Source organism: Lonchura striata, chromosome 13 (genome assembly GCF_050655825.1).
Source record: "Lonchura striata isolate lonStrDom1 chromosome 13, ASM5065582v1, whole genome shotgun sequence".
NCBI lineage: Eukaryota > Metazoa > Chordata > Aves > Passeriformes > Estrildidae > Lonchura > Lonchura striata.
This window is the reverse complement of record NC_140715.1, coordinates 1,153,588-1,165,636: the sequence shown is the minus strand read 5'-3', so window position 1 is coordinate 1,165,636 and position 12,049 is coordinate 1,153,588. Positions and strand designations below refer to the sequence as shown.

Sequence of the window (12,049 nt, the reverse complement as noted above, 5' to 3'; positions counted from 1 at the left end):
ACATATAACAGTATGGTAAATGTAGCTTTGTAGATAAAATGAAGCTTTAGTAGTAAAAAAGAAACTATGTATGTGTGTCTTGGGGGAGGGGTTTAAGGAATGAGATACTCGCTTCAAGGAACATGCAAATTCTCCAGAGAAGAGCAATTTATGGTTTTCTTATTAGAAGAAGCTGATTTCTTCACGCCTTGCTCAGACTCGAAGACCCCGTGGGAATTAAAGAAAGCAGTTGACATACAACAGACAGAGTTTTTTGTTTCAAATATAATGTATGCATAACCATGAAGGATATATGAATATGCAACAGTGTATTGTTTTAGGGGTGATTCCTTCATTCGCAAGGTACATTCCTCTTGGCTTAAGTGCCTGAGAGCATCTGGACCTCAGATATTCTTTCCTTTTTATTGTCTTGTAATTGTCCTAACTATAAATTTTTATCAGTCTAATTACATTCCTATTTTTTCACCATTTTTTTATTACTAAACTTTTAAAATTCTAAAAACCAAGTGATTGCTATTTTTCACAAATTCCTATCAGGAGACAGAGAACCCATTTATCATTTCAATGGCATCATTAGATTACAAACTGTCCTCGGAATGAGAACCAACCAGACAGCTCCAGCTCCTGACCTTCCTGCCGACCAAGCCACTGAAATGAGGAACACAACATTTCACCAGGGGATGGGATCAGATTATCTGTTAGCAGAAAAAAAAGCAGTTTGTGGAAAACTAAATTAATCAGACTGATGTTGGCAAAGAGATGACAATGGGAAAGTATTGAAAAAGATAATAAAGGAAATAGGAAAGCAGTTTCTGTATTGGTCCAAGCATGGAAAGGATGGGAATGGGACACGGTTTTCTGGCTCCCCGGCAGACCAGAGGTTAAACGTTGGGTGTCTCCTGGATTTTCCCCGGAAAGGGCCCATCTCTGCACCGAGCTACCTTTTTTCATTTGTAAATTAGGTCTTTCTTTCTCTGCCAACTGTGGTTTCTCCAGCCCCGGCTGCAGCCACTGCTCATTTAAAACTTGAAGAATCTTTTTCTAGAGGCACAACTGACTTGATGTATATTTTTCATAAGCACAAATTATTCCATAACATATATTACAATGGGGCTGCAGAGATCCCCCTGCAGGTCCATGGGGATGCAGGGATCCCCTGCAGATCCATGGGGATGCAGAGATCCCCTGCAGGTCCGTGGGGATGCAGAGATCCCCTGCAGGTCCGTGGGGATGCAGAGATCCCCTGCAGCCCCTGGAGGAGCCGGGCTGGAGCTCGGCGATGCCTGAGAGGAGGCTGTGAGCCCGCGGGCAGAGGGCCCCGCTGGAGCAGCCTGTCCTGGCAGGACTGAGCCCGTGGCACAGTGACCCACGCTGCAGCACTCGGAGGGGGCTGTGCCCAGGGGATGGACTCCGCTCCGAGAAGTTCCTGGAGAAGTCTCGGCCGGGAGAGAGCGCAGGGTGCAGCAGGGAACGACTCCTGTCCCTGAGCAGAGGGAGAAGCCCCGGGGGATGAGCTGAGCATGGCCCCATTCCCTGTCTCCTGCCCTGCCGGGGGAGGAGGTGCAGCTGGGAGCAGGGAGGCGTGGGGAAAGCTGCATTTAAGGCTCTGCACTGACTTCTCCTTCTCCTGCTCCGAGTCTTTGGAGTTTTCTGCCAGAAATCTCTCCCCTGCCCCACCCACCCACAGGGCTTGGGGCAGGTTTCCCTTTAGGGGGGAAATCAAAGCGAAGCACTGATGCGCTAACGAGGGGCAGGAGAAGTGAGGCTCCTGGGCTTCCCGCAGAGGCGGAGGCACGGGAGGCGCAGGGCCGGGAAAGCCGTGGCGGGAGGCGCGGAGAAGTTTGTTTGTGTGGGCAGCTCAATCCCGGCTCGGCCCGGGCCCGTGCCGGGGCTGTTCCTCATCTCCGGCTTTCCCCTCACGCAGCCCGGGGGCGCCGAGAGCGCGGGGCGAGGCGGGGCCGTGCGCAGAGCCCGCCCCGAGCTCGCTGCCATTGGCCGCCGGTGCCGTCAGTCGCGGTTGCGGCGCGCTGATTGGTGGGAGCGGGGCGCGGCGCGGCCCCGGCGGCGGGCTGAGGGCGGCCGTGGCCGCGCAGCGCCGCCATTGGCCGAGCGGCTCCGCGGGCCCGGCAGCGGCGGCAGCGGCCGGAGCGCGGTGAGGCGGCGGCGGCGGAGCTCGGAGGCGGCCCCGGCGCAGGTGGGAGCCGCGCTGGGCTCTGCGGGGGCTCGGGGCCGGCTGCGGGCGGAGGGGGCGGCAGGGGGCTCCGGCGGCTCGCCGGTGCCGTGTCCAGCCCGTGCCGGCCCCGGGCCGAGGGCGCTGCGGGAGCGGCTGCCCGCGGTCTCCTTCCCGCCGGGGCCGGGCAGGAGCCGCTGCCGGAGCAGCGCTGGCTCGGCCCGGCTGCTGTGGGTAGGACAGAGGGGCTGCCCCGCGGCCGGGAGCGGGCGGGGAAATTCCCGTCGCCGGAGGTTCGTGTGCCCGGGGGAGAGCGAGGAGTCCTGTCAAAGTGACTTTATTGCCGAGCAGGGGCAGAGGCCGTGGGGCATTTGCCGTACGCTCTCTGCCGTGGCTGTAGCCCGCAGCCTCCTTTTTATCCTCATTTTCCCGGCCGCATCTCCCTCTGCCTTTGCCCACCGGCTGAGTTCCTTGGAAGGTTCCGACTTCCCGATGCGCCTGCTGCCTGTCCGCGTTAATGTGCACCCTCCTTTTGTAGAACAGCCGATATTCATGGCTCTGTTAAGTCTTTGTTCTTCTCCTCGAAGTTCGGGAATGTAGCGGGACTTTGAGCAGCTGTATGGGCCAATTTGAAACATTTATTGGACCTGATGGTTTCTCACGTTGCTTCCTTATCTACAAGTGCCCGGCCCTATCTCCAGGCAGATTCACTCCTTGACTCTGTTTTGTTCTTCCCGGGTCCTCTTTGGTTTTGGGATTATTCTCGGTGCCCTCATTCCCTGTCCTTTTGTAGCCGTTTGTGGGTCAGGAGGCCTGGCTGCCACCTGCATGCCCTGGCTCAGCTGCTGGATGAGCTGCACTGCCAAGGTGTGGAGCATGGTAAAAAGATGAGAGTTGCTGCAGCACAGAAGAGGAGAAGCAGCATTCCTTTAACCCCTGGTGTGCTGGGTAGCCACGAAAGGGTGTCCCATTCCCATCCTTTCCATGTTTGGAGGAATACATAAACTGCTCTCCTATTTCCTTTGTTAGCTTTTTCAGCACTTTTCCCTTGTAATTTCTTTACCAGCAGCCGTTTAAGCCATTTAGTTTTCCACAAACTCCTGTTTTTTCTGCTAACAGATAATCTGATCCCATCCCCTGGTGAAATGTTGTGTTCCTCATTTCAGTGGCTTGGTCGGCAGGAAGGTCAGGAGCTGGAGCTGTCTGGTTGGTTCTTATTCTGAGGACAGCTTGTAATCAAATGATGCCATTGAAATGATAAATGGGTTCTCTGCCTCCTGATATGAATTGGTTTGGGTTCCCAGGGGCTGGTCCATGGTGTTGTAGGATTTGTTCTGGTGGCCCTTCAATGCTTTTCCCCATTTTAGGGTGCTCCCACAAGCTAGGGTTGCATCAATTGACCGTTTTTTTCTTATTCCATCATCAAATACTTGAATTCCAACTGATTTCCCTAAACCTCTTCTAGCAAAAACCCCAGTGCTCTGATACAGCCTGTACAGCACAGACAGAGGCAGCAGATGTTGGAATGGGCAGAGGGATGATCCCCTCCCCCTTATTTTAGTGAAGTTTTCCCAACATTCTCCATTTGCTGTTTCCCTTTGCAGCTTCAGCCTTTTCTGTTTCAGAGTCAGAGATCCTCAGCATGGGCTCTGCCTTCATCTGTGCAGATTCCATCTGTGCAAGCAGGCAGAGCTCGGGGTGAGGGGCAGAGGGGATCAGCCAATTCCTGCCCCAGGCAAGAAGAGCCAGGTACATTGTCTCCTCTATGCCCCAGCGGTGTTAATTTGCATTTCTAAAGCTCCTGTCCAGACTGCCTGCTTAAGAGTTTAGGGGTCACCTTTATATCTCTTCTAGTGATGCAGCCTAAAGGTGAACTTCAAAAAACCCAGATCAAAATTTTGGTATATTTTACAGCTACGCACAAACATAGACAAAAAATCCCAAGGTAATTCATCTTTTTCTACTTCCCCCCCCTCAGAAAAAAAAACTCATTCTCACATCCTTTACCCAAACATAACCAGCTATATAGAAGTATGAGTAATAAAAAAATACTCTGTTGCTATAAACTTTGCACTGAAACTTCAGGAAAAAGGAGAACTTCACTATTCTTTTTAGTGTTAGAATCAAGGCATTCCTTGATTCTGGCCAGGATGTGCAACAGAAGTCATTCCATTCCCACATAGCCTGAGAAAATTGTTCCATTACATATGGGTTTTACTCGGTTTTTCCCAAACTTGTGCTGTCTGAAGCAATCTACATCCACTGGTTTAATGTTCTATAGTTTCAAGTCCTGTAGTTTTTAGTATTTGGTTTCCTCTTGGACCCGGATTTCTTTGCTTCTGCTGTTAATGAGGTGGGAAGTGCTGGATTTCCTTCTCAGCCTTTTGCAGACCAGGTGTCTGCAGCCCTGCCGGGGGCAGTGTCTGGGGTAGGTGTTGGTTGCTGTTTGCTGCTGGGGTTGATGTTTTGCTGCTGGTCGTTATCTTTGTGGGTCTCTTTTGGGCCATTCCCAGTGTGTTGAGATGTGAAACTCATCTCCACTGAGTGGTGTAACATCCCTTAACAAAACCTTTAACATTTGTTTCCCCAAGGCCAAGGCAAAGCAAGCCTGAGTAGAGAAATCAAAGGTTAACAATGTTCAAGTCTGTGAGCTGGTCTATTTTCCATGGATGCACTGGCAGGCAGGGCAGTGTGTGAGTGTGAGTGAGAGCCAGAGTGGAATTGTCCTGGTGTCTCCCCAGCAGCTGTGGCAGTGCAGGCCCAGCGAGCACTGAAGCTGCAGCAGTGGCAGCAAGGGCTGGCCCCGGTGGCTGGAGCTGCCCAGGGAGGGTGGCCAGGCCGAGGATTTCAGCAGAGGAGGTGTGGGCAGGCCCAGGGCCTTGCCCCGCTGTGGAGCCCTGGCTGCTGCTGCGCTGCCTTCAGTGCAGGCTCAGGGGGGCCTCCCATCCTCCTGCTGCAGGCGGGAAGTGCAAATCTCTGGGGCTGCAGAGACCTGGAGCCCAGGCTGAGGGGTCCCCCCGTGTTCAGCTGTGCTGGCGGCTGTTTCTGGCCTCGGGGCCCCTTGGCATGGGCCACGCCACTTGGCCACCAGTGGTGCTGCTTTGCACTCCTTAGGCAGAGCCCATGTCCTGCTTGGATGTTGGCAACAGCAAAGTGCCAAGGCAGGCTCTGTGCCAGCCCAGCTTCCTGGGGGAGAGATTGCACCAGAGACAGGATTCTGGCCACAGACTGCTTTAAATGTGCATCCCTTATCTCCACCCTGCACTAGGTGGAGAATTCCCAGGTAAGGATTCCCGAGATCAATTGCAAGGGGAAATAATGGAATATCTGCCCTGGGTGTGGCCCTTCTTCTTGCCCAAGCCAATGGCAAAAGCCGTCCCCATGGCATCTTGGTTTCTATCCCCAGCTTCCAAAGGTGTTTCTTTCTTTCCCCATTCATTCTTTGTACCCAGCCTGAGCTGTGGGGGTGCCAGGGGTTCTGGAGGTCCCATTGTATTCCTAAAGTTTCCATAAGCCCCTGGAGGATCTTTCCTGGAGAATGAGTTCTGCTTGTCTGAGTTTGTTTCTTCCACAATCCCTTTTATTGGAATTATTATTTTTAGAAATACCCTAATAAGTGATCCAGTAGTTGCTGAGCAATCAGAATTGCTTTTGCCCCCGTTAGGTAAGGTGGTGTCACCAGAAGATATTGAAGCCTTCCTGCTCAGGGCATTTCAGTGCCAGGCTCTTACAAGCACACACAGCTGTGCCGGTTGAGCTGACCATGGGGGTAACCTGCGCTTTGTCTGATTCCCTTTCCTCAATAACAGCGTGTCTTGGAACTCTTTTCCCTTCTGCTGCCCTTGAAGAGCCATCCAGAAACACATTTTCTGTCTCAGGCCAGGCAATGTCTCCTGAACCTCCCCCAGGCTGGGTCTGGAGCTGTGTCACTTGAATGCAGTGCTGGGTTTCTTCCCAGCCCCTCTGTGGGCTGTTCAAACAGGAGGCTGGGTTAAACCCTTCCCCTGTCCTCAGTTCTGAACCCTCCTGTGCCACTGAACAAGTTTCACACTGTAATAACCGAGCACTGCTCATCCATTGCGAGGCTCTTTTGGTGATCAAAGCTTGAACTTGATGGCAGACTGGAACAGTTGGAGATCCTGTTGTCATCAGGTTTTGGGCCTCGGTTCTGTTGAAGCTGTGGCTGCACAATTCTGCAGACAATGAGGCCACTTTGGCCACTGGGTGAAACATTTTGGCCCAAGGATTCCTTTGGCATGGCCCTGTTGAACATTCATCTGCAATTCCAATTTCTTTTCTGAGTGTGGAAGAGCCCCAGCTGAGGCATCAATATTTTTGGTTGTTCATTTTCTCAAGTTTTGCTCACTTTCTCGTGTCCATACCACAGCCTGGAGGCTGTCTGGGGTTAAAAAGTCCTGCAATGCTCTGGCTGGAACAGAGAATCCTCAATCCAGGCTGTGGAATTCCTGTTAATCCTCAGAATTGTCGCAGATCTTTTTTGGTCTTGGGAAATGTTACTTCTCATATTGCCCAGACCTTCTCTAGGTCAATCTACCATAAACCTTCAGTCAAAATATGTCCCAAATATTTAATCTTTGTCTCCATCATTTCCACTTCTTTTTCAGATACTCAAAAGGTATTTTTTCGATAGCAAATTGAGCCATTTCACAGGGTCTTTGGCTAGCACTTGTTCTTGTTCTCCTCATTGGAGCCATTCGATTCCCTGACTGGCAGGATAGGAGTGCTGTAGGGAGACATCCCTGGCTCCAAGAGCCCTGCCTTTAGCAGGGACTCCATACCAGGCTGTGAGCCCTTCCTTCCCTCCCCTGGAACAGGGTGTTGCTTTTAGACACCACTTGTCCTGGTTGCTTCCAAGTAACTTGGAGAGGCTCCACATCAAATTTTCCCTGGGGCTGCCCACACCTCTGGGTTCCCTTCAGCAGAGGCCTTGGCAGACATTTGACACGAAGGTACAGCAGCAATAGCCTCTGTATCACCTTTTACAATATTGCAATGCCACCATCAAATTCCTTCCTAGTTAATAACAATCAGAGTAGGAAGAAAAAGAAATTAGTTTATTTCAAATCTATCCTCCAAAGCATGTAATAATGATTGAACAAATGATACCAGCTCAGCTTTCCCATTTATTCCCTTAATAATGAAAACATTCCTTTACAGTTTTCCCCCCTTAGGTGTAAGATTCAGAGTGGATGGAGAGGCCCCTGTGTCCATCAGGAGAGGCCTCCTCTGGATGCAGACCCAGCCTGAATGTTCTCCAGGGCTCCAGTGTGGTGGGTCCCCGGTGGGATGGGAGCTCAGAGAGCCCTGCCAATCCATGTCCATGCAGGGGTGGACTTGCTCCTGCTGAGGGTGCTGCTGTCTGTGCTTGCAGTGTCCTTGTGGGCTGCAGCTGGAGCCCTGACTCCTCACCAGGGGCTGTTTGGGTGGGCTGTGCCCTGGCCAGGAGGGCAATGCCTCTGCCAGGTGCTTGTGGCCGACCCCGTCATGCCCCGGGTGCTGGGGCCCCCTTGGGCCCTGGGGTTGATCCCTCAGGGGCTGTGGGAACTCTGCCGTGGCCTTTGCCTTCAGCTTGGCCTTTTGCTCATCCCTTCTTGCCTTCAGCTGCTGTGCCCTTGTGCCCAAGTGCTGCAGGGCCTTCTTGTGCCACTCCTGCAGCCCCGGTCACTGCCTGTGGGTGCTCATCCTGTGAGAGCTGCTGAGCTTTCTGCAAAACCTTTCCTTTCTGCAGGGACCCAAACCAAATCCTGAACAGCAAATCCTGATCCTTCCATGTGCACTCTGCATTTCCCAGCTGTTCCTTTGTGTTCCCCGTTGTGCTCAGGGTCCCTGCCCAGCCCGTGTGGCAGAGCCGGTGCCTGTCCTGCCGCAGTGTCCAAAGGCGGCCCCCCCGGCGGGCAGGGCCGGCAGCTCCCCGGGGCCGGGCAGCGGCCGGGGCGTCCCGCAGCCTCCTGGGGGCCGGGGGCCACTGCCGGCCCTGCCCGGGGCTGGTGGGGTCAGGCAGCGCCCGGCGCTGAGCCCCGGCTGCCCCACAGCCCCGGCCTGGCCCCGCAGCTCCCCACAGGCCCCAGCCCGTGCTCCCGGTGCCGCACCTCTGCGCCCGGTGCTGCCGCAGAGAAACCCCTGCCATCCTGACCTCCTGCTTTTCCTCTCCTGGAAACTGGGAATTCAAAATATTAGCTGGCAAATTGTGAGGTTAAGACTCTGTGGAAAAACATCCCTATCCAGAGTATTTTTCTCTTCCTCCTCTTTGCTATCATCCTTTTTCTTACCACATCGATTCCTCCTGCTGCTTCTTGCCTGAACCATATTGCTGCACACTCCCCTTCACCTGATTCCTTCCCAGCACACCAACTCCATCCATCCCCTGTTGTCCAAATCCCTTCTCCACTTCTTCTGCATTCTCCCAAGGGACCCTTCAGAGACATTTTGGGATCATCATCCCTTTGGCCAGGACCCCTCCCTGGCTTTCCCTTTTCTCCCCTCCATGGGTGCCCTGCCATGTTCACTCCCCGAGGATCCCAGGGCACTCACTGATGAGATTTTCAGTGCTCTCTCCCTGCTGACTCTTCACAGACCCCCTGATGTGTCACTCGTCTGTCTCCTGGTCACTCCCGGGTCCCCAATCAATCCCCGGTGCTGCCGCCAGCCAAGGGAGCCGATCACCCAAAGTGGGTGAGGCACCTTCAGCTGCACTCCCTGCCCGCCGCCCCGGAGGGTGGAAGGAATTTGGGATGAGCCCCAGGGTGTGTGGAAAAATTGACATCACCAGAGGATTCTGTCCACAGAGCAGACAGAGGAGTCCTGTAAATGGAATTTTATTCCTAAAAATGGGAGAGGCCATGGGACATTCCCCATGGGATCTCTCCAATTGTTGGAGGACACAGCTTCCTTTTCATCCTATTTCTCCTGGCCACATCTCCCTCTGCTTTCCCCATTGGCTGAAGTACTTGAGCGCTACAGACTTCCCAATCCACCTACTACATACCCACCTTGATATGCTCCGTGCTTTCATATAGCAAACGATATTCATGGCTCTGTTAAGTCTTGTTCTTCTGGAAACTCATGAATAGAGCAGGACCTTGGCTGAGCAGCAGTCTCTATCATCAATTAGTAACATTTTCTGAAACCGATGTCTTCTCCTGTCACTTCCTAACATAAAATTCCCTGGCCCTATCTCCGAGCAGATTCAGAGCATCTGTTAGTAAAGACACTTTCCTGTTGTTCCTTTCATGGGGTCCCCCGTTTGTGGGACATCCCCCCTGGAGCAGGGTGTCCCCTCTGTGCTGCAGCCCCAGGGCTCGGGCAGAGCTCAGCCAATCAGAGCCCGCGGCGCTGATGACTCACCAGTTGCCAGGCAGACTCGCAGCTCCCCGCGTTCCCCACCTGGACCCACCTGCGCCCCCCCTCGGCCCCATGGCCCCGCGAGGGGAATTTGGGGAGGTGGGAGTGGGGCAGCACCAAGGCCGGGCCCCCCCGCGCTGTCCTGGCGGGAGCGGCTGCAGTGGGGACCGAGTGCGGGCAGGAGCGGCCGAGAGCCCAGCGCTGCCCCAGCCCGGCCTGCCCCAGCTCCATCCCTGCCCCTGCGCTGGGATGCTGTGGGGCTGGGGGGAAGAGGGAGCCGGCAGTGGGTGCTGGGCCTGGGGCCAGGAGGAGAAGGGAAGGAGAAGCAGGCTTGAGGAACAGAATGGTCAAAGGATGCAGGTGGCAGGAGAAGGTGGGATTGTGCAGGAGAAGGAAAAATAGCAGGAGGAAAAGGAGTGTGAGGAAGAGTAGAGACACAGGAGGAGAAGGAGGAGCAGAAAGAGGAAGCAGCAGAAGGTTCCACCCCTCCCTGTGTCTGCAGCCTCCCCCCCAGCCCAGGAGTGCTGCTCCCCCCACATGCAGCAGGTGACTATGGAGGGGGGTCCACGATTTTCAGGGGGTGAATCTTGGTGTTTCTGAGCTTTCTTGGGCTAAATGTTGGTGCTTTGGTTTTATGTGGCAGCTGAATCTTTATGTTTTGGAGGAGGTTTTTCCTGAGCTGTGATGTTTAGGGAGTTTTTGTTCTGTGTCTTGAAGTTTGCAGGATTTTTGGGCTGAATCTTGGTGTTTTGTGTCTTAAGAAACCTTGCTTTCCCTGGGGTTTCTTATAGACACAAGATTCCCAATAACTTCCTCCTTGGGCAAGGAGGAACCTCCAGTCCAAGATGCTCTCCTCCTGTTTTTTCCCCAAACCAGGATTTGACATTACCAGGGCGTGGCTGGATGGAGGAGGAGGAAAAGCCCCGGAGATGCTGCAGGAGGAGGAGCTGCAAACCCAGCCCAGGGAGCTGCAGGGAGGAAAGAGCCCCCCTGAGCCAGGAAGGCGGGCGGAGATCCAGGCAGAGCTCGGAGCTGGTGGAGAAGCCTCATGGCAGGGAGAAGCCCCACAAGTGCTTGGAATGTGGGAAGGATTTCAGCCGGAGCTCCAGCCTGGTCTGTCATCAGAGGATCCATACTGGGGAGAGGCCCTACGAGTGTGAGGAGTGTGGGAAGAGGTTTCGGACCACTGCCAATCTCCTCGTACATGAGCGGATTCACACAGAGGAGAGGCCCTACCGCTGCCCCGACTGTGGGAAGGGCTTCAAGCAAAACTCCAACCTCACTATGCACCGGCGCATCCACACTGGAGAGAGGCCCTACGAGTGTGGGAAGTGTCAGAAGAGTTTCATACACATGTCTGGCCTGATCGAGCACCAGGTGATCCACACTGGGGAACGGCCCTATGACTGTTTGGAATGTGGGAAGAGCTTTGGGTGGAGCTCTGCCCTGAGAACACACCAGCGCATCCACACTGGGGAACGGCCCTACGAGTGTCCCCAGTGTGGGAAGAGGTTTCAGACCAGCTCCAGTGTCCTCAGACATGAGCGGATTCACACAGAGGAGAGGCCGTTCCGCTGCCCTGAATGTGGGAAGGGCTTCAAACGAAACTGCCACCTCACCATGCACCAGCGCATCCACACCGGGGAGAGGCCCTACGAGTGTGGGAAGTGTGGGAAGAGCTTCTCCATGAGCTCAAACTTGACCACACACCAACGGAGGCACCACTAAGGGAAGCCCTGTGAGTGCCCCACGTGAGGAAAGAGCTTGGAGTGAGGGAAGAGAGTGAGGAAAGAGCTCAGTGTTACCAGGTGATGTGATGTCATGAAGAATGTGTACCCAATGGGAAATTGTTACCAAAAACAGAGCCCTCTATAAGCCCCATACAAGTCAATCCCTGTATAAACACCTGGTACACTCAATAAAATTGGCTTTGGTCTAAACTGGGATGTCCCCGTCTCTCCATGGTGGATAACCCTGTTGTGGGTGATCCCCGTTGGCTGGGGGAAGGCGCTGGAGGGATTTCTTTCCCTTCTCCTGGTGCTGCCGTGGTTTGGTTGGTAATAAATTCCCTCCCTGTGCCCAGGCCGGGTCTGTTGTCCCCGTGCCGGTGCTCGGGGCGGGATCTCTCCCGTTCCTTCTCTGCACTGCCGGGCCTCTCCTCAGCCAATGAGAGAACGCGGTGGAGAAGAGTCAGCCAATCAGCGAGAGCGGGGCTGATGACTCACCAGTTGCCGGGCAGACCCGCAGCAGGCAGTGTTCCCCACCTGGACCCGCCCTCCCTGCCCAGGGCCGGCCCCGCCGTGGGGTCCCCCCAAGTCCCTCCCCAGTGCCCCCATGAACTGGGCTGGGTTTAACTGGGAAGCTTTACTGGGAACACTGGGAGCAGGGGGCAGGGGCAGAGTGACAGCAGGGCTGGGGGACACTCGACCCCCCCAAAATCAGCCTGGGGATGGAGTGGGGGGGTGCTGGCCGGGCCCGAGGCCACTGGGAGGGGCTGGTCGGCTCAGGAGCTCAGTG

General features: G+C 54.5%; 1 protein-coding gene across 1 annotated transcript; it reads left to right on the top strand.

Moving 5' to 3' along the window:
- Positions 1–2,117: 2,117 nt before the first annotated feature.
- On the top strand, positions 2,118–11,479 carry LOC146766100 (uncharacterized). Its single transcript, XM_085591058.1, has 2 exons — positions 2,118–2,194; positions 10,425–11,479. Exon 2 carries the CDS (start codon positions 10,436–10,438, stop codon positions 11,258–11,260), a length of 825 nt encoding a protein of 274 aa, XP_085447184.1. The 5' UTR covers positions 2,118–2,194; positions 10,425–10,435; the 3' UTR covers positions 11,261–11,479.
- Positions 11,480–12,049: the final 570 nt, after the last annotated feature.

Coding starts and splice junctions, on each gene's coding strand:
- LOC146766100 (XM_085591058.1), top strand. CDS start 10,436: ATGGAGGAGGAGGAAAAGCCCCGGAGATGCTGCAGGAGGAGGAGCTGC.